The following is a 24,262-nucleotide window of genomic DNA, read 5'->3' on the forward strand; positions in this document are numbered from 1 at the left end:
GCATTATGGTAGTTGTATTCTACAGTTTTCCCTCCCAGAAGCGAGAGTTTGTAAATAAATAACAGCATTCTTTTTATTGTGGCGATAATAACAAAAAGCCGTTATTGTTTGTGATAATTTTCAAATCTCCTCAAGAAAATCATTATCTCCCTTATCCAAAACCCGTGTTATTGATGTAAACATTTAAATATTGTTAGTTAGTGAGGTTTTAGGAGTGAAAGAAGTCGAAATGGAAGTACCTTAAGGGAACTTATTTTGGCGGGAACTAATTTTGGCGGATTTGGCGGATTGGGGCAAAATCCGCCAAAATTAGTTCCCGCCAAAATTAAATATTTTACTCACCCGCCAAAATTAGTTCCCGCCAAAATTAAAAAAAATCGCCACCCGCCAAAATAAGTTCCCGCCAAAATTAAAAATTTCGTTGATCCGCCAAAATAAGTTCCCCTTAAAAAATCGACAAAAATCAACTTTTTTTCAATTTTTTATATCTTTTAGAAATATACCTTTGCGCTAGAAATATTATGTCATAATAAACCTCTAATACAAGATAATTTTTAATCAATATTTATGATTTCTAAGTCCTTGCTTGACGATGGTGACGACTTTTTAGGTTTGTTGTTAACTTTTTGCCTTTTTGGGGCTGGTGCAGCTGAGGTGTTTCCAAAAAAGTTTCGAATATCTTTTTGCTTTTTCGTCTCTTTGCTTTGGCTTTTGGCTGTATTTTTTTTACGCTTTGGTCTCTCTTCGGTTGGAACCACGACATCTAAAATAACTGCAATATGTAAGAACGAACCAAGAATCAATTCCTCTTTCGGCTCTGTATACAAGGCTTCTACAAGTTGTTGGTATCTTGCAAGAACCAAAAGATTGTTTACTGTCCCTGGTAAAGTAACAGTTATTTTACAGGGGATCTCCAAGCCTCCTTGAACGAGAGGTGATCTTCGATAGTGTACACTTGTCAACGTGGATTTCATAGACGCTCCTCTGTCCAGAAGAAATTTTGTAACCCTTGAGATTTCTTTGGGTAAATGGCCAACTGGTTTGTCATTTCCGAATTCACAAACTTTGATTGCAAATCTATCGAAAACATTGTTGTTCTCATGAAAGCAGTCCAGTGATTGATTTTCCTCAGGTTTCCAATAAGTTTTATAATAATGGAATCCTCTGACAGCAGCTGTAAACTCGAACGTCTTGTTGTAAGCCATATGGACGTCTTTTCTTTTCTAGCTCTGATGAAAAACAAAAATGTCAATCGATCGATTTTTTAATTGCCTAGCATGAAAATAGAACGTTTTTGTTCTATTTGTCAGTGTAGACCGAACTTTCCCAATTAAATAGAATGTTTTTGTTCGATTGGTTAGTCTAAACGGGCCTTAGCGAAGAAAAAAAGAATGTTTTTGTTCGATTGGGTAGTCTAAACGGGCCTTAGCCAAGAAAAAAAGAATGTTTTTGTTCGATTTTTAGTGTAAATATAGGCCAAGTGAATGGAATGTTTATGTTCGAGTAAATATACAGGATACAGATAACTTACGTTTCCTTTTTTATCTCCCGGCTTTCAAAATGTCTTACATCAGGAAGTTAGCTAAATTACAAGAGAAAGAAGCTCAACAAAGGGCCGCTGAAAAGGAAAAAACTTCAGACGAAACACCTTCAAACAGTTCTAGGGAACAAAGTAAGTATTTCTCTTTGATGTTTTTTTTTGTTATACCTACCTGCGAAGAAGTTTCTTTCTTTGTTTGAAAATTTTTAATTTTTGGTCAAAATTCGCAATTACATAGTGGTTCGTTTTATTCATTTTAGGCCCACAACCAACTGACTTCCAGCAAGAATCATCCCTTGGTTCGTTAGACTACGAAGCTGTTACAGACGCGACTGAAAATGTTAAATCCAGTGGCAAAAAATCATACAACCGTTGGTCAGAAAAAGAAAGATTTGATATCGGAAAATATGTTGCGATTCATGGTGGTGCGGCTGCAATCACAAAGTTTCAAACCAAAGACAGGCCGTTAAGTGAGAGTACAGCTCGAAGATTTGGCAATCTTTACAAAAAAGAGCTGAAAGATTCAACCCGAGAAAAACGTAGCGTGGTAACCAAATTTGTTCCTTTGAAACGCGGTAGACCTCTGTTCCTTGGCAGTCTAGATGAGATGGTACAAAGATTTTTAATTGCACTGAGAAATCGAGGAGGTGTTGTTTCAAGAACAGTTGCAACCGCTGCAGCGAAAGCTCTAATATCACGAAACCCTCAATTTGAGTTGGGGCATATTAAAATTGATAACAGTTGGGCAAAAAGCCTCTTCAAGAGAATGGGTTTCAAGAAAAGAATGAAAACGACCTCCAAAGTTGAAATCACTGAAGGAGCCAAAAAGGAGTGTGAATTACTATTTCTTCACGATATTGTTTCGACCATCGAACAACACAGCATCCCTCACCAACTTGTTATGAATCTGGACCAGACACCTCTTAAGTTTGTTCCAAGAATGAATCACACCATGGCGAAAAAGGGTTCATCGTCCGTCCCTATCGTTGGATCTTCCGACAAAAGATGCCTTACTGGTACCTTTATTATTACGCTTGATGGTTCTTTTCTGCCAATGCAACTGATATATGGGGGGAAAACAAATCAAAGCCTCCCAAAGTTTGAATTCCCCGAATCGTTCTCACTAAGCGTTAATCCCAAACACTACAGCAATACACAAGAATCCATCAAAGTCATCAAAGAGATCGTTCTAAAGCACGTTGAAGACCAGAGGAAGAAGTTAAATAACCCAAAGCAAGCTGCTCTTCTAATATTCGATGTCTTTCGAGGACAAATTACTGAGGAAGTTACCGAATTGCTGAAGAAGAACAACATCTTCCTGGTTTTGGTTCCAAGTAACATGACACATATATTCCAGCCCTTGGATCTTACTGTGAATAATCATTGCAAGCAATTCATGAGAAATTTGTTCACTGAATGGTATTCAAAACAGATCGAGAAAGAGCTATCCCTTAACAAAAAGATCGAAGATATAAATATTCAATTAAAGCTGACCACCATCAAGCCTCTTCATGCAAGTTGGCTCCTCCAGTTTTATAACCATATCACTTCGGCAGATGGCCGTGAAGTCGTTTTGAATGGGTGGAAAGCATCTGGAATTTACGACGCAGTTCGCATGGGATCCACTTCACTTGAATCCCTTGACCCTTTTCAAGATCTATCACCGCTGCCAGAAAGCAATAGTGTAATTACTCAGCCCATAACCGACATAATCAATGCGCCAGATTTATTAAAGGATAGCTTCATCAACGTGCGAGTCGAAAATGACGATGACAAAGAAGAGGAGTACACGCGTGACGAGGATGACATAGACTTTAGTCGGAATGCATTTGACATTATCATAGACGATGAAGAAGAGTAGATTTTTAGTATTTGTTTTAAAATTCTTTGCTTTGTAATGCTTATTTCTACATCTTTACCAAAGAAAATTTTCGTTGAAATTTGAAAAAATCCTTCACTCGCCAAAATTAGTTCCCGCCAAAATTAAAAAATCCGCTGACCCGCCAAAATAAGTTCCCGCCAAAATTAAAAAAAACCGCCACCCGCCAAAATAAGTTCCCGCCAAAATTAAAAATTTCGTTGATCCGCCAAAATTAGTTCCCGCCAAAATTAAATTTTTTTTAGATTTCCTTCGTCCGCCAAAATTAGTTCCCGCCAAAATAAGTTCCCTTAAGGTAATAAATAAGGATACAGATTTAGATATAATTTTAAGCTCTACAGATCTTGGGCCTAGCTTTTCTCAAAGCTCTTGTGTGGTACCAAGACCTGTTTTTAAAGAATTAACAAATGCCGAGAGGGACGAAGAAGTGGAGGAAAGAACACACGAAGATATAAGTCAATGGTCAACTGATCTTGCAGCTATGCCTTCGATCACCCAGGAGAAAATTCACCAATATTTAGTTCTTGGAAATAGCTGTGATAGCAAGCCGAAGGGTGCTACAAAGCATAAAATTCTTGGATACCAACTATTCAAGGAGAGCTACGTGAAGAAAGTGAGAGTTAAAAGTAATGTTATGGCTGAAAAATTAACTTTTCTTGTGAAATGTTTTGTAGCTGCTTCCATGAAAAGAGAAAAATATTCTGTTTATGTCCACCTGTGTCAAAGAAGTGGTGATATTTTGTATGCGAAATGTTTATGTAAAGCTGGAGCAGGAGGATGCTGTAAGCATGTCGCAGCAGTTCTATTTCAATTGGTTGAATACAAACAGTTGGACTTAAAAATTGTCCCTGATGACAAGACATGCACAGATTTGTTACAAAAATGGCATGTACCTGGAGAAAGTGCAAATTCTGCACCAATAAAATTTTCTGCAATGGCATTCGAGAAAGCAGACCTTACGAAAGACACAAATGAAAGTCGCAAAAGACCGTTGGTCACAGGAAATAGAAAATTTTGTTCTACACCACTGTTTGCACATGAGCCCTCAACCGAAAAAGTCAAAAAATTAGCGACAGACTTATTTGAAATAGGGCAAGGAACTTCAATGGCATATTTATTACAAGGAAATGACTATAAACCATCATCATTTTATGACACATCTATAAAAGAATTTAATTTTGAACAGACAAACAGTGAAACAGTTGAATTACGTCCGACAGTTAATTTATTTTTGCAGGCTCTTGACTTTGAACCAGAAATAGCAGAGTTATCAGATGAGCAAAAGTCATTTGTAAACAATTTCATTCATGTCAATGCCGAACAAGTTCGAGACATAGAAAAATCCACATGTACTCAGTATAAATGTGATATGTGGTACACAGAAAGAAAGAAACGCATAACATCATCCAATTTTGGATCTATTATAAATAGAAGAAAAAATATACATCTTGTACTGTTTCTTTTGAAGCCCATATTGGAAGCATACGGAATTGTGAATGTAAAAAATCTGTCCATGTAATCAATATTCTGCTTATGTGACTTGTCGACATATTAAATCGAACAGCCATATCTTCTAACAAAAGTCCACATCGAATTCGAACCAGTATCATAAAGAATTCTTCTTCTGCGCTCAATGATCGTGATCGGCCTCGTTTTGTAGAGTTTATATTTTTTGTATTTTCAGTGTTAGTATTTGAACCCCAATATATTAGTAGGCTGTTTAGTCACGTGATCAAAAGCCGTAGAATTTTTTTTGCCGTAGCGAACTCGCATACCGTAGACAGATTTTCCCGAGATTTTATACGTATGTGCCCATCCAAAGCTATTTTCCGACTATGTTTTTCCTTATTAGGCATTTTTCGATAGGCACCTCTTTGCACAGAATAGGCCGAGGTTTGTTTTGATTGATGATAGAAGTTTGTAGCTGTTAACGTTGAAGAGTTACAGGATTTTGAATTTTAAGGTTGCGATTATTTTTGTATTGTATGTGTTATTTAAACTTCTATCATATCAAGTAGTAAAGTTTAAAGTATGTAGAATTGTTCTTATCAAATTAATAGTTAGTTAGAAAAAGGAAAAGCTGTCGGATTTCACATTTTTTTGTTGACACTTTTGGATCCCCCCTGGCAGACAGAGCTAACAACAGCTACAAACATGGCGGACTAAATCTCAAAAATAAGTTTATGGGGTTATAGCTACTAGTTCACTTTTGTATCTTAATAAGAGACTGTTCACAATAAGAGATGTTCAATGTTTATAGTTACATATATTTATAGTTTAGCTAGATAGTGATAGATAGTAAAACAAAGATTTAAGCGACTATATAGCTAGGTGGTATTTGGGGTTATATTCTAGCTAGCTAGTTAAGCTTTGTGTTTGTTATTTTATCACTATAATTACCTCTAGTATGGATGCTAAGGTATGTCTACCTAGTTTTCACAGCTTGTTTAGTGTTTTTTATAGGTTAAAATTTTTTATTAAAAAAAGATGTTCGTGACAATGTTGTTGCTGTTCAGAAAAGTGAACTTATGTTCAAAATTAGAGAAGCGAGAATGTCGCAAATAACTATGCAACAAAAACGTAGTTTTCAGAAAGAATTTCTAGCAGATCCCATCCTACTTGTTGGAAAGGATATTCGTCATCGAGTTAGAGAGGAGGGAAGTGATGAGGTAAATTGGGAACAGGGAAAAGTTATGAGCTTAAGTAAGATTGCTAAGAATGTTAAAAGATCCGAGTATTGTGTGCTGTACGCTTCTGAACCCGATAATGTTTGGAAATTTCCATTGCTTTTGGATTTTGAAAAGGGAGATTTGATATTGCTGTAGTTTGCTTATTATGTCGTTAATTCAGTATATAATAATAGTTTATGTTCACATGGTATAGATTAGTTTTGTTGATATATAATATTTTAATGGGAAAAAGTCGTCTATTTTAGTCCATTTAATTTTAGTATATACAAGTTTTGTATTGGCATTTGTAGACTGTATGAGATTTTGTTCTGAGATTTTGTTCTTTGAAATATGCCGCTCTGCCTATCCTATATGCTTTTTTTATTACTAACTTGACTTCAAGATATCTTGGCCAAACATCTGAATGCAGTGGTTGTACAGTTAAACGTGTTTATATACTTTGTAAAAAAAATGGTATTTCTGGCATGACTATAAAATGCTTATATTATGTCAATGACTTTATATTAAAGTTTTTATTTAGCTTAATTTTATGATTTTGATATTTGTTTCTTTCTGGATTTTTGCCCATCTCTCTACAGTATTTAACAGCCTGGTCTGCAAAACATCAATAATTTTTTATAGTTTAATTTACTGTTTTTATCACAATTCTGTTAATTAACCTATACAAACTTCACAGATGGCTTATATACCTGGTTTCCTTTTTAGTTCTTACCCCCGTCTTTTTTAAATTTAACAGTCTGGTCTGTAAATTACACATATTTATCACATGATATTTTTTGTAGTTTTAATTACTGTTTTACCATGGTTCTGTTTTTTTTAATTTAATGCAACTTCGCCAACAATGGCTTATTTAAAACTGGTTTCTTTTTAGTTTTACCCCCGTCTTTCTCTATTTAACTGTCTGGTCTGTAAAATACACACCTTATCACGTGATATTTTTTGTAGTTTTAATTACTGTTTTATCACAGCAATTAAATGCAACTTCGCCAATGACTTAATTATAACTGGTTTCTTTTTAGTTTTACCCCCGTCTTTCTCTATTTAACTGTCTGGTCTGTAAAATACACATATTATCACATGATATTTTTTGTAATTTGAATTATATACTGTTTTATCACAGTTTTTTTTTTTATTAATTTAATGCAACTTCGCCAATGGCTTATTTATTACTGGTTTCTTTTTAGTTTTACCCCCGTCTTTCTCTGTTAACAGTCTGGCCTGTAAAATACACATCATATCACGTGATAATTTTATAGGTTTTCTTCTTTTAAGTTCTAGTGACGTTTCTAGTTATGTGATAGGATTACTTTTTATTGTTATGTTAGTTTTTACCGTTTTTTTACCAATGTTATGTATATTTTACCATATATGGAAAAAGTAAAAATGGCGGCCTAATGACGTCAGATATGAAAAAAAAATTCCAAATGTTTTTCTTAGCATAAATATTACCAACCCTAAAATTTTCATTCTATAATGTTTAGTTATACCAAAGTTATTGTACACGTAGCAAAGGTCTCAAAATGAGTTTAAAAAAAGTCGTTTTGGTGCCAAAAATGTTCTACTTGGAATGCACTTATTTTTTCTAATTTTTGCTACCAATTACGCATACTAAAATAGCCATAACTTTTGAACTATTTATCGTAGAAGGAAGTTTGACCCCTCGTTGAATTTCAAATGACCCAGCCATTCTGAAAACAAGAACATTATAGACTCCTACACAAAGCTTTAAAACTCCCGAAAGTGCCTAATATTAGTTTATTTGCAGCTGGTTGTAAATATTCTAAAACTGCTTTGAATAATTTATAAGATTCGAATCCGGTATAAAACTTAAAGTGTGCTTCATTGTGTTTAAACCGGTCAATTGAAAATGCTATGTCACTTATAGTGGCTTGTTGTTTTTCAATAGTTTGATCAAGTTCCTTTTCATGAATTCTCATACAACTAATTTCGGCTCTCAATTTTTCCAACTCTTGTTTTAACTCTTCCTCCACAGATAATTCTGCAGCAATGTCATTTGTCGTAGCCCTCACAGGAGAAAATAGTTGCAATTTACAGTTTGTACTGTTGAGAGTTTTTCTTGGTTTGCTAGCTGTTGGTTTGATAGTTTTTGGGACTATTGTGGGAACATTGTTCATATATGTCTTCTTTCCACCAGTGAAATGAACAGAGCAAACTCTATGCGATGTAGAAGGTACAAAATCCTTTCTACTGATCATAAAAAGCCATTTCTTTCGAAGCTCTGAGTCTTTAGGAATGACATAAAAAGATAAGTCTGGATTCTTCTTTGAGTTGTTTTGACAGAGAGGTACACAGCAAGTTATCCCTCCTCCTTTACTTTTAGCTTGCAATAAAAAGCTTGAACTTGATGAAAAGTTTGAGCCAATGCTTGCAGGAGAGCCCAAGTTTTGAAAAAAACTGTTGTCTTGATTAGAATTTTGTATATCGCTTTGGTTTTGAGTAGAATTAAGGATGAAGTGTACTTGTTCGGCCATTTTTGTTACTACGAATGGTTTGTTTACGTTTTCGCGGAATACAACTACCATAATGCATTGCGAATTAGCCGTATAGAGGGAACGGGGAATTATTCGCGATCATGATAAATTCTCTATTTAGGCCAGTTATAGCTAATTGTATTTTTTTAGATACTTCACAAAATAGAGGAAGTAATTCCAACCCTTTCTAGAGTTGGCCACCGAAAAAAAATGTAGCAACGAACATGTTTCTCGCCGAATTCTGATTTGAGAGGGCAGGGAACCGAAATTACAGTGCCAATCTCGAGAGAAAGAGGGACTTCGCATACCTCATACCTTAAAACTAATGCTACATGCACAGTGCAGTCAGATATGCATAGATTTGTGGCAAGCATACATTTGTTTGTTCATGCCGTTTTTTTTGTGTATTCTAGCAAAAAAAGTTGTCAGGGTGCAAACTTTGGTACATGCGGAATTTAATACGCGCGATAATAAATCAAAACCGTTTTCACAAATGCCACACACCTGTATGCTGTCTAAAACCCTGGATTACTACTACTCATTATCGTCCTCAGAGCTCTTTGTTGAGATGAACTAAGTTAGTTTATCTCAAGAGGACTAGAGAGGCCCAAAAGGCTGTTTAAACACAAATGCGACATCAAAGGTTAGTCCTGATAGATATTTTTATATCTAAAACATTTACATAAGCGAATAACAGAACGTGTATTGAAATAAGTTGTTAATGTTCATTTGTATATGAGATTGAATGTTCATTTGTTCACCAGATTTGGGTTGGTATGCAAGATGGTAGCCACACGAACCGCTGCGCCATTTCGACGCTGTGTAAACTGATCATTGTTTCCATTGACGATTGTAGCCATCCCAATCGATTTTACATCATGTCCAACTAAAAGAAACAAAAAGGAACATTAGCGAGATTGTCAACCATAATACGAAACCACCTAAAAGCATCTCAAGTAACAAGAAAACACAATCATATACACACCCATCAGAGAGTGGAAAATTAACTGCTTTTTGATGTCAGAAATAATGCACTCCTTCTTAATAAATAATACTAGACGTTCACCGGTGAAAAAATCCACGGGCATATTACCAGGTATCAGATTTTCGTTCGTTGTACTTACAACTACATTTATGCGAGGTCTATCTTTAATATGAGACGATGGCAACATATCGTCAATCGAAGTCAACCTAGTTACCTACTACAATAGAGAAAGAAAAAGAATGACCAGCCTGGTTATAATTTTGATATTCTTATAAAACAAAGCGTGTGGAGCGACTTTCCACTATAACGGAAATTGTCATTCGATTGACATTAATCGATGAAAGAAGTAAGCATAAATTAGTCGATCAACATCTCTGTCAATCGGTTACGCCATTCTCTTAAAGAGGACACGAGCTTTTGGTTTCTGTTTATATCTTTTTGACTCAACCGCGTTAATTTGGGTTACGTTAATTTGGCGCTTCGTTAATTAGGTTTACGTTAAAACAACGCTTCTTGCGTTAATTCGGCGCTTTGTTAATTTGGCGGTTCGGTAATTTTTTGAAGCGGTGTATAACTAATCGTTATATTCAAAAAAAATTTTTAGCAGATTTGAAAAATCTGCAATCCTTACAACGAACAGGAAAACTAATAACAATCCTACCAAATCATCAGCATCCTCGACGGCAGGTTGTTCTTCAACCACTGAGGCTTCCTCTTTTTTGTTTGCAAAAAACTAAAAATACAATTGATAACGAAGATGTTATCAGCATTACCAGACATAAACCAACTGCCGCTACGTTCTTGTCATCTGTTTTTCATAGCTGATCGGTAAATGCGTTATATTTTTAGCAATTAAGAAGTTTCAGTCTTTTTTTTGTGCCAACTTGTTTTACCGAAAGGTAACTAGAAAAGCCTGGTATCGCAATCATTAAGTTTCTAGGTAGAGACTACAGATAATGTAGCTAACCTGGTACACGGCTATCCGTGTGGCTTAGACACAATCGCAAAACAGGTATTAGAAATACAGAAACAGTGAATTTTATACTTTACGTTTTTTCATAAAGAAAACATACATCGTTAAACAACGGCTATTATTTTTGCGTAAAATCAAAACATTTGATATAATGCCGGTGAGTTTTGCAGTTAACATTTTTTAAACTCCGCGAAACATAATTTTGCGGTTCACAAAAAAACTTGAAAATGTGCGATTTTGCGGAAAAAGGCGAAACAGTGAAATTTTTTACCAATAAAGTACATAGTGAATCAGATAGATTACCTCGTCAGCTTCTTCTTTCGAATATTTACTCTCAGCTGCATCTTGCGTGTGAATAGGTTTTATATCATCTAAAAATCAATGTGGTAAAGAGAATATTTTGACAAATTGTGATTATTTACATTGGATAACGTACTATTATTAAGGCTGCCATAAATAAAATGAAAAAGTCGTGGAATACCGTCCTGAAAAATGGTACGTAAATAGTACGTAGTGCATTTCCATTGTCGCAGTTATTACTACGCAAAAAGTTTACTCTGACCACTGAAATATCGTTACAAACTTGACAATTTAAAATGTTTTGTGCACACCTGTTACAACCAAGTCCCAGAATTCCTGACGTCTTTTCCCCAAGGTAGCTTCCTTTAATTCAATTAGTAGCTCATTAAAAACTGTAGCTACTTTCATCTAAAAAAATAGTATCAACTTCACTTTACAGGGTAAAGAAGATGGTCGCACTGTCAAACGCATTTTTACAAGAAACAATACAATAATTCGAAAAAAAAGTAAACTTAGAAATTGAAAGTACTCTTAGTACCAAGCATTTTGAATAGATAAAATAGGGTTTAGGCTGTACAAATTTTCAGAAAAACTTATTTTATGGTTAATAAACTTGCAAAAACAAAAAACAATACAGATGCAAGGAAGAAACTTTAATTGTCCCCCCCTAGTAAAAAAAAAAACAAGTAAAAGTTTTCCGCATTGTTTAATTTGCGAGTTTATGTAAAGAAATTCGTGATTTTTTTGGTATTCCAAAAGTATTACAATAATTTAAAAAATGATAACAAAGCATTATTTATTTTCCATAGTTACCTCAAGCAACATAAGTCTTATAAAACGTCCATATCGCCAAAACAAATTTACCATTTGTGGTTACATACTACATCAATGCCGCCCCCTCCCCCTATACCACATCCACTTTTTCAAAATTTTAATGGTAAAAATTCAATCAAGATACCCTTCTTCACCTTTATACAGTGTTGTTTTAATGCTTTTAAACACTCCAGAGCTTTAGCATAATATTGATCAAGAAATGAATCAAGAACCAGTCGCATGATGCGATTTCTCATTTGGCTGCAAACTAAACAAGAATATTGGTGAAAAAAATGACCAAACAACGAGTAAATACGACATAATGTAAATATGTATTTCCTATCCTAAAAACATCCTACTTCGGTGTGAGGTTAAATAAACCAAATATATTATTGCATATAACACATTATTTACACTTAACCCAAAAATCGTCATATTGCCGTGAAGGAGACTTTATTATATATTGTATTTCGGTAGATAGTTAATCGGTAATTATCGCTATGCTCCACTACACCATGCCGCTGATGAGAGTAAAATCGACTACTGTCATCAGTTGTTGTTGGGATATCAACCAGAAAAAGTTGAAAGAAAAATATTTACGATTAACAAACAGTACGTTTTCTTATTTAAGTTCCTAACAAGTAAAAATGGCTGGATAGTGGAGAATGGTGATAATCAGCGAGACTTCAAAAAATAGTGACTTCTTCTCTTGATTTGCATTTAATTGCGTTGTGTTTTTTTGTGTGTTTATCTATTTATTTATTTTTTTTTTTGAGCTTTGAACTGAATGTTTATCGAACCAAATTCAGAAAGGTTTTAAAAAATATTTCCTTTTCCCACCAAACACAGCACATGGGCGCTTAATTAATTTCTGACAGTATTAACCAACACAGCAATGAGAAACAAAATCTGAATTTGCATCTACATGGTTAGTCATCACACACGTCAGTAGAGAAAATCAGCAAATGAAAAGTTCAGTACGATGGCTTTATTGTCGGTAAAGATATTAGTCATTTGCACCAAATTTAGTCATTTTTTTACCGACTTAATTTTACCAAAAATTTTGGAATCGTTATAAGTAGATAAAAATAATAAAACCAAGAAAAAGAAATAGAGGTGAAAAATACTTAGTTGACCCAATCTGAAGTTGGTAAAAATGGTTCGTCAGTAAAAATGTCGGTAAAAATTTTGTGTTTGACATAAGGAAAGTGACCCAGAATATGACATTCAAAATGTCCTAAGAACCGACAGTGGGAGTTCTGATATCACAAACGAAAACTAGCGATGACAGTGTTTATCTTATAAGTAAGTTTCGCACTAACCTTCTAGGAATCTTTCTCTGTCAGCATTTTTAATCAGTACTTCAAAATCTTGTATAGGATTGACAGTACCAACCTAAAATTAAAAAAAACGACACATTGTTTTTAAAACTTTGTAAGTATTCTCTGTCTCTGTTCTTTCTAGCTTTGTAACTCCATAAGAAAAAACTAATCGAATAGTTAACAGAGGAACATACAGTTTCTTGAGTTTTAATTTTAATATTTCCGATGAAACTTTCCAGAACCTTCCTGCAATCCCTCGAAAGCGGTTTTCTTAGGATGGCTGTCTACAGTTCTTTAGCTGACAATTAATTTCTTAATGACATTAATCACACTCCAGTTCTTGAAACAAAAAAAAACACATACACAAAATAATAATACAACAACAAGAAAAACTACCTCAGTAATTTGATTTCTGGACAAGCTTGCAAAATCAAAATTACCATCGGTTTCGTCTTCTGTTTTAGCTTTTTTTGCATTGGTTTCTTTGTCACTGAAACAATAATCATCGATATAGTATTTCTACTTAATATATGTTCAACTGGGTTTTAAGAAAGCTAATTTAACAACACCTGTCAGTACTTTGAATTCAAATCATAGAAGAAAGCTACGAATTATTCCAACTAATAGGGGCAAAACGTTTTAAAGGATTTAAAATTTTTCCAAATTCGCGAAAATTAATTCCCGCAAAATTTGGATTTTTTTTCCTTTTTAAAAAGAATGATTCACACTAATTTTTTTCTTCTGATTTATCCAAAACTACACAACTTCAGCAATCTTCATTTTTGTCTACTAGGCAAAACCCCTTTAAAAGAAACTGAGAAACAAAATGTCAACAAAATTCTTTTTTCGCGAAACAAGCAAAATTTAATTTTCGCAAAATAATATGATTTGCCAACCCCACAAAAATTAGTTCTCGCGAAAATTAAATTTTATTTCTAAAAAATTCTCAGCGAAAATGAGTTTTTGCGAAAAGTTATTCTCCTAAATTAAGTTACATATCAGGGTACAAGGGTTTTTTCGTCTTTTGTATCAAGAAAATTACCGTAAGAGTAGCAGTTCACATGTTTGCTAACACAGTTAAAAAAATAACAGTAGCATATTCCAGTTTCACATTTGATTTTTGCTATAGTGAAACTGAACTCGACAAACAATATGTTCATAAAAAGACGCGGAGTGTGTCCAAAAATATCCACCTTGCTCCAAACATATTCGACGCAGTTGTTTTCTTTTTGCCAACCTCTTCCAGTGGAAACATTTCCTAAACGCGAATAAATAAAAATTGTGTACACTATGAGGAAATGGTTGACGCAGAAATAAGGAAGACTAATGTTATTCATCTTACCTTGAGTTTATCAACAGTTGCTTGACAATTAGCTGCCATTTCTGGTAACACTGTTATGGACCTACGAAGAATTGAGAAATATCAGCTCGAGTAAAAATCAAGTCAATAAAAAGTAAAGAAGAATTGAAAAAGATAAGGTTATACATGCTCACAATGGAAAACAAATTATACGAAAAATATTCTTTGTGACCTAAATTTTATTATAAGTGTTATCTGAATGTTATATTTTCAATACTCCCTCCCTCACATAAGGCAGAACTCAAAATGTCATTTTCAAGGAGAACTTCCTTTACTCTTGGCGTTCATGTGAGTTTTAAGTATATCATTTACGTGGCATCATGAGCATAAAAGCCAACCACTAAGAACATTCAATTTTTAAATTTTACCCTAAAACCATTTTTTGTCGTGCTTTCCAGAATTTTCCGCCCTCTGGCATGTTGTCACTAGCCTTATTTAGCAAGAAAGAAAGTCAATGCTGTACGGGAAAGGAAAAACATTTAAATAGTGTACATGTATACATTACAGCTAATTGTTGTATATGTGATGTGAAAAAGTTACTGGCCATTTGACTACTTTATAGCTATCCTATTTAAACATCTGGTACTCGCATTTCATGTCTCCACATACATTTTTTTCATGCATGCTTCTGTTCACCACACTGCTAACGGCCCAGCTTTCTTTTATCAAGTTACTTTAGTATATATATTTTTAACTTCTTGGTATACTTAATAAACATTCAACAATGTTAAAAGGTAGCGTCTTTAGCCTACGTAGCATTTTAAGGTTTTAATATAACAAAGAGTAATTTATAGAGATATTTTGTATTCCCCGTAAGGAGTAAGGCATCAGAAGACGTTATTTAATTTTATCAAAGAAACTACAATAAACGAACTGATTCTCGTGAGGCATAAAGTTAAGTATTCTGGGTGTAAGCCAAAGAATTTTTTTTTTATCGCATGTAATAATTACAGCGAAATGAGAACATGTTCGTCGTTTAACTGAAACTACTGCAGTTTTTCTTTTACAATACACCATATAAACATATTTATTGCCACTTACTTTATGGTTCACTCCCGAAAAATCGAGAAAAACTGTTCAGCATGCATTCACTTTCACGAATTTGTTTAAAAATTCTTAAAAGCCCCCCTAACCTAGTAGCTACAAAATAGTAAATTAAGTAAAAATGCATGACCGCACATACCGTTGGATGTATTCCTCTATTACTGGTAGTTGCGACTCTTCAGGATCCAAGGCACGACTTTGAATGCACTAAAATTCGTACATATTTTTTAGATATTAAATTTACGCAGGAAATAAAATACAGAAATACATTTGTACCTGACACTGCCTCTGAATAATTGGATTTAATATATTTTTTGGTTTAAATAATTCTTCTTCTACTTCCTCTCCATCCTCTCTAAGTGAAAAATACATTAGCAAATTTAAAATAAGAATTCCAGTAAAACAAAAAGTAAAGAAAATCTTTCGGACCAAATGCTTTTTTAAAAAAACTTATATGACTTCAGAACAGTACTAAGTTCTCGAGTTTTTCATTTCATACAAGTTTTTTTCATATCATATTTTATATCTAATCAAGATTCACATTTGAAACGTAATTATATCATTTTGTGACGATAGAAATTAATTTTTAACTTTGCTGTTTAATTTCCAGAAAAATCGAGAACATTTGCTAAAATTCTGAAAAAAATAATTTTCTTGACAAAAATCAATATTTTTCAGGACCATAGTCGCTATCCACACAAACTGCTCATATAAGGTCAACTTACACAACATGCTGTACCAACCCCATTGAATCTATTAGTGAGTCAACAGCTTGCAACTGTTCCTCTAAAAATGAATTCATTTGAAATCATGTCGTGACAGTCACAAGAGACCTATATTAAAACAAGAAGCAGAAATTAAAAATAATTTATTTAGTTTTTACATAAATAACACTTGCGTTAGTACTGTGAACAAAAAAGAGATCTTAGAGACAGACACGGCGTCAATAAATAATGGAGGATTTAAATGTTGACCATGTATTCTTGAAATACCTTTTTCAAAAATTATTACTAAGCTGAAAAGAAACAAAGCTAACATTAGAACTATGATTGAAGTATGGTTATGTAAATCTTTTAAGCATTTTATCGAAATTACTTCCACTACATTTCAAAGCCAATAGCCTACGTAACCTCATTGTGTGAATTAATGCTCTAAGTCAAAGTTATTATGAACAACATGTCTTACCAGATGGCTCTTTGTTTTTACCACCTTGCAGTGAAGCAAACCCATATTGTCGAATATCTTCACGAAAGGGAAGAGCCACAAAAATTAAACTCTAAAAATAAGTAGTCCAAGAAAAATAAGCATACTGTTTCCCCTTTATGACGCATCTGATGAGTCAGTTTTTGACCATTAGGGAAGCAATTTTGTTATTCAACTCGTTAACTTGCATTTCAAGAAAAAGCATATGTTCCCCTTTATATTTCAAAGCAACGTTTAATGCAAGTGCTTTTTTTAAATGCTCATGAAATATTGTTTACTGGCAGGTTACTTTAATATCAAAAAATACCTCATATGAACTTTTAATATGTGGAGCTAAAAACCCAATTTTTGGATCAGTGTTGCCACGAGCCACATATCGAACGATAGCTACCATGTTTTTTTCTTCTAGTGCATGACACAGTGCAGAAAAGGCGACAGCAGCATGCTGGAAAAAATATTTGCGAAGGTAAAAATACATAAACTATTGTCTTGTATTTCCTATACTAATATAATGAACTGGTGATGCATCTTTCCCTTCTGGAAATTGCAATTTTTCTTATTCAGAATTTCCTCGAGACCTTTGTGTAATATTCAGTGCATGATAGATGAGTTTTTTTAATTTCTACCTTTATGTAAAACACATATGAAAAACTAGTTATACCTACCTCGTCGCCAGGTTGAGGTACAAAAATATGACATCCAACTCGACTAAACATATGTCGTTCAATCTAAAAATTATAAAAGTGAAATAAATTATTACAAAGAAGTAAAAAGTATTTCATTCTTACTACTTTGTTTTTATTGTAATCCAATGAAAACAATGTCTGATATTAAGCACAAATTTGTTGACCACTTCCATAGCAACAAATTGAGTTAATTTCATAATGGCAAATAAGATTTATTTATTCGTTTTTCGTTTGTCATTTTTCTTCAAAGAAATTTACGTTTACTTATATAGCTAATATAATACGGCCAAATGTCATCCTGTAAGAAATCCCCAACCTTGAATGTAGCACCGATAAAGCCTGCGTGTGCAAAAAGTTATTAGAATCGGCTTTAAATCTCTTTAAGGAGAGCTTTGGTAGGAGGAAACAGACCGTAAGTGGAGAATTAGTACAAAAACCTGTTAAAGTTATAAATAAGTTAGTTAGTACGCAATTAGAGATACTAAACATTGTTTTTATTCTTAGTTTCATATACACAAAACACTCATAGTTTTTTTTAAAAAAAAACGTACAAGAACGTACAATTCTTTAGCTTTGTTGTACTTTAATTTTAGCTACAATTTTATAGTTTCTTTTAGCTGAGTGTGTGATATTTATGCAGGCTTTATAAGCAGCATTTTAAAGCAACATAAGGCTCAAATTCCTCAGAAAAAGAAAGCAACTGGCAAGCAGCAGTCCACCAGGGTTTTCAGGTTATAAAAGCAAATATAGCTCCAAAGAAAAACATAAAAACTGAAGTTTGATTTCATGCCTAAACAAGTAAGAAAAACATGAATTTGGTCTCAGTAAAAGCTTCTGCCCAGGATTACACTACTTCAGATCAAATCCTGAAAAATAACCATATTAGGGAGGTGAGTTTTAAAATAAATTAAAATGAATTGTTTCACTACATGAGAAGATTGTTACACAAAGTTACAGTGCAAAACATAATTCAGTTTGACTTGAAAGATATATTCAAGTCAAACTAAATTAAGAACAGAAATTAGAGAAACACATCACTTACATTATTTCTTGAAGTGAAGCCAAGTACCAAACAACCTTTCGTTGTTTGGAGTTTCAGGGTTTTCTGATCATCTGACGTCATTGGAACTAGTGTCTTACCATATCTGTAGGCTAAATAATGAAATCAACTGAAATTATTATATTTGTAATTTGTCTATCTATAAAGTTATTTTGGTTTGATTCAGTAAAAATTTCAAAGAGCAGTTTATTTCCGTTATTCTAAAAGTTTTGGAGAATAAACCAGCAGTTAAAAAACTAACAAACATAATATAATCAGTATATTTTTAGTAAGCTATTGACCTTGCGTTGTGTTATCTTTATCCACTTCTGTTTGGTTTTCATCGTTTCGATAAAATGTTCGTTCAGTTTCAACTTTCATTGTGTCACGATTAACAGCTTGTTCTGCGAGTGCTGATAATTTTTTCCAAGAAGTTGGTCTTTCTTGAGATGTCTGAAAAGTGAGAGGTGCAAATTCAAACTTATTTTAACTTTTTATTTATAGAAAAATTAACGTAAAAACAAACTGAAAATGTTAATAAAAAATTTGTACTTGTTGAAGTTGTCAAGAAAGCCAAAGTAAACAAATGATAAATACACCTTCCTATTTATCTTTATTAAAATACATTCCCTGATTTTAACATATTACCATTAAAAATATTTTAAAAGAACATTTAATGTTCGCTCGCACACCTTTACATAAGCATATGTGTTTATCTTCAAGTCAGATCCAATCTCAATTGCACCACGAAACGTAGTCACAAGTTTCCTTCTGCGCTTTTCAAAAAAACTCAGCAGTGGTAGAACTTCGCTGAAATAAAAACAATTTCATATCAGAAAATAAACATTAGCAAATAAAATAATCAAAAGGACTTGAAGAGAAAAAAAGGAGTGTAAGAAAAACCAAAAGGACAGAAACAAATAAGAAGCAGACAAACATACGAGACAAAAAAATGACCAAAAATATACATTGTTATGCCTCAAATCCAATTTTTAGGTATAAGTTTATTATACAGGTTAAATTAAACAGGTTAAATTAACCCGGTCCTTACTAGCACAAAATTAAAATGCTATGAAATGAGTTTTATTAGTATACAATTATAAAACATATGAGATATTTTATCCAACTAACAGCCACGGAATATTAAAAATTATTGCAATGACAATTTTAAAAAAATTGCCTTTGCTAGCATAAAATAAAACGATTAATTTGTAAGAACCTTGAATATTCCTTATTGGTTTTTAAAGGGAACTTGAGGTAGGAAATAGTGTTGGACTTATATTATAGAGCTTAAAAAAGTTGGTTAAAAAAGTCTTTCAAAATTTTCTAAATAGCTTTTCTTGTTCTCAGGACAATAACTCAGGATTTGCAACTTAGTTTGCAATAACATTTTGTCCCGTATGTTTAATCACAAAAATTTGATTGCAAACAGACATCCTAAGTTATGGGATTTTTATTTACATGTTATCTTCTCTTGACTTTGATTTTAAGTTTAAGAAGACATGTGTATATTCGGGATTGCTTTCATTTTGTAAAGTTATGGGATAGTCAGCAAAAAATAATTCCCTGCAATTCACCGATATCATGAGATGGAATTTGTAAATGGTTTTTTACGACAGAATTTTTTTGGTTGATGTTCGTAACAACTCATTCCTTAGAAAAAACTCAAAAAAAGTCACAACAGAATTTTTTTCCTGTCGTTAGTGCAAAGGCAGTTACAGCGGCATTGCCAAATATTGTTGTCAATTCCAAAGGCTGTAGTAGTCTTTTTATCCATGTCTACACTCCGCAATTGTTAACATGAATGCTAAAGTATTAACAAAGCAGACAAGAAAAGAGCATTTATGTTCGCAATTTTGTGGGGACCTCATATCACAACACCTGAAAACATGGAAAAAACATTTACCTTATTGACATGCCTTCGCCATCAACTTGATCCAACACATGCCGGATACAATTGATACCTTGTTTCTTTGAGAAAATAAAAGCAGGATGTGTTAACATTACTTCTAAACAGCTTCCATATAGGGCATCAAAAAATATACTTTCTCTCTTTTAAAAAGGCCTACGTTAAGTTTGAAAAATTTGCTAACCTGTTGCGAAGACAACTCCTTCCTATTTTCACCATGATTATTATTTCTTTGATGATTTGCTCCATCTTCATTTGCAGTACCATTACCCACATTTTCATCTTCATGCCCTTCATCGTTTTCCTCCGGACCACTGTGAGAAAGCATAGCAAATTCAATAAACCTTTTTTTCATATCAACTGCATCATATTACATTACTTTAAAACTGGCCTAGTCAATGATGACATAGAAGTTTGTTCATTGTTAAGAAATTGATAATCCAATGTCTCAATTTCAATTTACAATTGGTAATAAGACTTTTCTAAACAAATGAAGCAGACAAAATAAAAACTCACACAAAAATTAAATTTACGTCATTCGCTTTAATACCATTAATAATTGCATCCAATTGATCAGGAGCAAATTCAGAAGTCATGTTGGAAAACAGAATGATCTTTTGTTCCATCTTGCGCCCCCTAAATAAATTATTAATTATACACAGCAATATTTTTAAAAAATTTGTGCAAACAAATTTAAAAATGACGCTGTATTAATTTAGGAAATTAACTAACATGCATTTAGTGTGCAAATGATCCAAGGCAACGACTAGAGCATCAATAACTACGTTATTTTGAGTTAAAGTTATATAACTGTACGGACACAAAAGAAAACAGATCCCATAGTAGTCGTAAGCAGTATTTGAAAAAGATACAGTCTCCATGGGAATGACCTACAAAAAGAAACAAAAAAGATGTTAATTTCTCAATTTTTAGTAAAAGAGAAAAGGTGTAAAACAATGGTTTAATGTCACTAAGATATTCAACAAATTAAAGTCCTTTAAATATTTTAATTTCATTCAATTCACGTTAAGTTGATGGTAAGACATGTTTCTTCTAGTGAATTCTTGGTACTTTTAAAACACACTTCTTAAAGCATTTCCCATCTACCTGGCACGATTTGATTGTTTATAAATTGAAGCATGGGCAAATCCATCACATCCATTTCTTTAGCTAGCGTGATGTGTTCATAACCTTCTCCAGCTTGATCATTCAGACTATTTGAAGTTCCTAATGAAGAAGATCTTTTAAAAGACCCACAGAAATGCATTTCACTTCACATCTTCACATTCACATTTTCACATTCTGTTTTTTATCTACCTTTATGAGATTTATCAAACACAATGTTTTTAGTCTATATGAATTTTTACTGCTTCATAATGTTCTTTTTATCAAGAGTTAACACTTTTTGAAATTTCATCATGTTTTCTTTGTGTCAGACTTGATAGTCCTTTTTAGTAAATACGGATATAAACTGTATTGACATATAAAAAAGAGGAAGTCACCATCAGTTCCAAACAAATGAATATGAATATGAAGTGTATTGACACATAAAAAAGAAGAAGTTTTACCATCAGTTCCAAACAGAATTAAAGCTGCTTCATCCTTATTTTTCTTAGTATCGTTAAATATCTAAAGTAGAGATAATGACAAACAATGATGCACCAAATTGAACTAATTTACAACTGGATTAGGTCTTAAAAAACGGCTGTTGGTGTGTATGTACATAAAACAAAAAATGATTAAATTTATTCTCTTTGTACACAAAAAAATTATTTGGAGTACATCAACATTGTTCCTGACTTACATGTACACTGTAATAGCTCATTACACTACACTACTACAATACAAAACGTTCGTTCTGTCTTTCTCTCGGAAGAATATTTATATTGCTATTTTTTTAAAAAAAAACACTCCCGTAACAATAGATCATAATATAAATATAAAATTAATGTTTTTTTACAGTCAATTTTGCATTCGCCAAGATTAAAGCCCACTCTGAGATTGATATAACATTCACAGATTGGGGACAGAGAAAAGACAACAAATACAAATGCGAGAGCAAGTTCTTCTGGTCCAAAGTAAACACAGAAAACAACACAAAAACAGTTTACTATATACAGGTTGGAGCAGGATCGCATCATGTTCGTCTATCGTGGTGAATGAACATAAACAAAGCTGTACATAACATAATAAGTTATCCTAATGACAACGTTGCTACAAGGTTGGTGGTAGGCAATTGCTGAAAAGGTATAGGAGTGTTTTTTTTTGTTTAAAGTCAAAAAAATCTTTTACATTATATTTTAAATTCCCAATCAAGAACACTGCAACAAACACAACACAAAATATGGTCAACAAAGTAAAGATATGAACATGGCAAAAATATAATTTGGCAAACCCTAAATCATTTATATAACCCATTGGCCAATTCAGAGACAACCAATGATTAAAAGGGGAAAAGAGACTCTCAAACATAGAGATACATTGGAACAGAACTAAGAGAATATTCATGCTGTGTGGACACATTTGTAAATTGTTTACAACATTGTCAAGTGCTTGGAGTAGTTTCACAATACAAAAAACTTGGAGTTCTAATTGACAATTGACAAAGGTTTGCAAAAAGATAATTAAAGTTATGGGATTCTTTATTCAACTGAAAGTTTAGGTTGTTTAAATTTAGGCTAATTAAATACCTTTCGAAGCTCTTTAAAAAGCTAAGCTCTTTAAACATTTCTTGAAAACATGATAAATGTCATCAAGAAATCAAATGTAAAAACATCACAAACAGGATTGTACACAAAATACCTTTCTTTGGATAATCATGTTTGTGGCAGCTATGCATTTTTGTAGGGGTGTTTCTTCACCTTCCGGCGCTTCACTCATCAAAGGGTTGACATCAATAATAATTGCAACTGCTTCTGCCTGTAAAATTTATTATCAACATTAAAAAGATGGGATAACAATACAACATGCTAGATAAAAAACGAAGTAAAACCTGTTTTCGTCATTCGGGAAAACATAAAGAATGAATAATAAAATATTAACCTAGTTAACCTAAATAACAAAATGCTGTTTTATGCAGAAATTTAAAGACAAACTGAAGAGAATTCTCCTAAAAATAGTTCAGTACTTTATAGCTATTTAAAAATTTGTTCCAGCAAATTAAACATTATATTTATTTTCTTCTCCTACAAACACTTTACAAAAGCGTGACTTCTATTCAAGTGGTATATTTTCTTTCATACTGCATGTGCACCAAGAACATTTTTTTAAATATTTTCTGAAATATGTGATTACAGCTAATTTGCAAAATCTATGTGATTTTTTTTAAAACAGTTTTCCCTGGAAGATTAAGAATCTTCAAGACAGTTTGTACAACCGCATACCCAAGATTTCCTATAACAAATATTCAAAACATGGGTTCTAGAAAAAACCTAGTAATTATCTTCAAACAGAAGAGGCCATGGTTCTTAAATGTAGTCTATACACTGGTTGGCAAAAATGTTATCTATAGTTATATTTTGTTTCACTTTATTGAACTTACTTCTTTGTTCATTTTACTATCGAAATTCTAGACATGGTTTTCACAACACAGAGTGTTCCTTTTTAGTTAACTATAACTTACCTTGGCTGCCATGATAAGATACGTAGGTCAGAGGTTCATGATACGTATTTTTTCTTAAATGTAGTCTCTATAAAAACCTAAGCGTTAACAAGTACACTTGACCATTACACAAGCATTTGGATTTTCAGATCTCACCTTTTACACAGCTTAAAGTTGATAAACGGTAAAATAAAAATTTTTTAAGGATTGTCAACACTTTACTTTAAACCAATACAAAACTATGCATGCCGTTAAAAGAGTAAATTAACTTTATGAACTACCTTCGTCATAACATTTTGTAATTAAAGGGTCCAAAACACAAAAAATATCATGGCGATATTTGCTTAGAAACCTTCAACACTCAAAATCTTTAAAAAAGAAGATAATAATTCATATATTCATATGTTACCTTAAGAGAAGCAATTT

The 24,262-nt window shown here is 32.9% G+C and overlaps 2 protein-coding genes across 2 annotated transcripts; both read right to left on the reverse strand.

Annotated features, from left to right (window-relative positions):
* Positions 1-465: 465 nt before the first annotated feature.
* On the reverse strand, positions 466-2,276 carry LOC130612677 (uncharacterized). Its single transcript, XM_057434031.1, has 2 exons — positions 1,532-2,276; positions 466-1,229 (listed from the first exon to the last, which is right to left on the reverse strand). The coding sequence occupies exon 2, from the start codon at positions 1,203-1,205 to the stop codon at positions 555-557; it is 651 nt and encodes a 216-aa protein (XP_057290014.1). The 5' UTR covers positions 1,206-1,229; positions 1,532-2,276; the 3' UTR covers positions 466-554.
* Positions 2,277-9,245: 6,969 nt separating this feature from the next.
* On the reverse strand, positions 9,246-24,174 carry LOC130612658 (X-ray repair cross-complementing protein 5-like). Its single transcript, XM_057434009.1, has 27 exons — positions 23,858-24,174; positions 23,038-23,154; positions 21,804-21,864; positions 21,343-21,462; positions 21,108-21,125; positions 20,968-21,016; positions 20,752-20,871; positions 20,420-20,549; positions 20,233-20,297; positions 19,019-19,136; positions 18,629-18,779; positions 18,330-18,439; positions 17,267-17,329; positions 16,909-17,046; positions 16,584-16,674; positions 16,124-16,184; positions 15,675-15,753; positions 15,538-15,605; positions 14,337-14,397; positions 14,188-14,252; positions 13,391-13,484; positions 12,995-13,067; positions 11,828-11,940; positions 11,171-11,267; positions 10,863-10,930; positions 10,248-10,319; positions 9,246-9,487 (listed from the first exon to the last, which is right to left on the reverse strand). Exons 1-27 carry the CDS (start codon positions 23,867-23,869, stop codon positions 9,473-9,475), a joined length of 2,229 nt encoding a protein of 742 aa, XP_057289992.1. The 5' UTR covers positions 23,870-24,174; the 3' UTR covers positions 9,246-9,472.
* Positions 24,175-24,262: the final 88 nt, after the last annotated feature.

This window comes from Hydractinia symbiolongicarpus, chromosome 10 (assembly GCF_029227915.1).
Source record: "Hydractinia symbiolongicarpus strain clone_291-10 chromosome 10, HSymV2.1, whole genome shotgun sequence".
Taxonomy (NCBI): domain Eukaryota; kingdom Metazoa; phylum Cnidaria; class Hydrozoa; order Anthoathecata; family Hydractiniidae; genus Hydractinia; species Hydractinia symbiolongicarpus.

Coding starts and splice junctions, on each gene's coding strand:
- LOC130612677 (XM_057434031.1), bottom strand. CDS start 1,205: ATGGCTTACAACAAGACGTTCGAGTTTACAGCTGCTGTCAGAGGATTC.
- LOC130612658 (XM_057434009.1), bottom strand. Junction 16,675..16,908: donor ATATTAAAAGTTCATATGAG/GTATTTTTTGAT, acceptor ACTTATTTTTAG/AGTTTAATTTTTGTGGCTCT. Junction 11,268..11,827: donor TAAAACAACACTGTATAAAG/GTGAAGAAGGGT, acceptor CTATTTTTTTAG/ATGAAAGTAGCTACAGTTTT.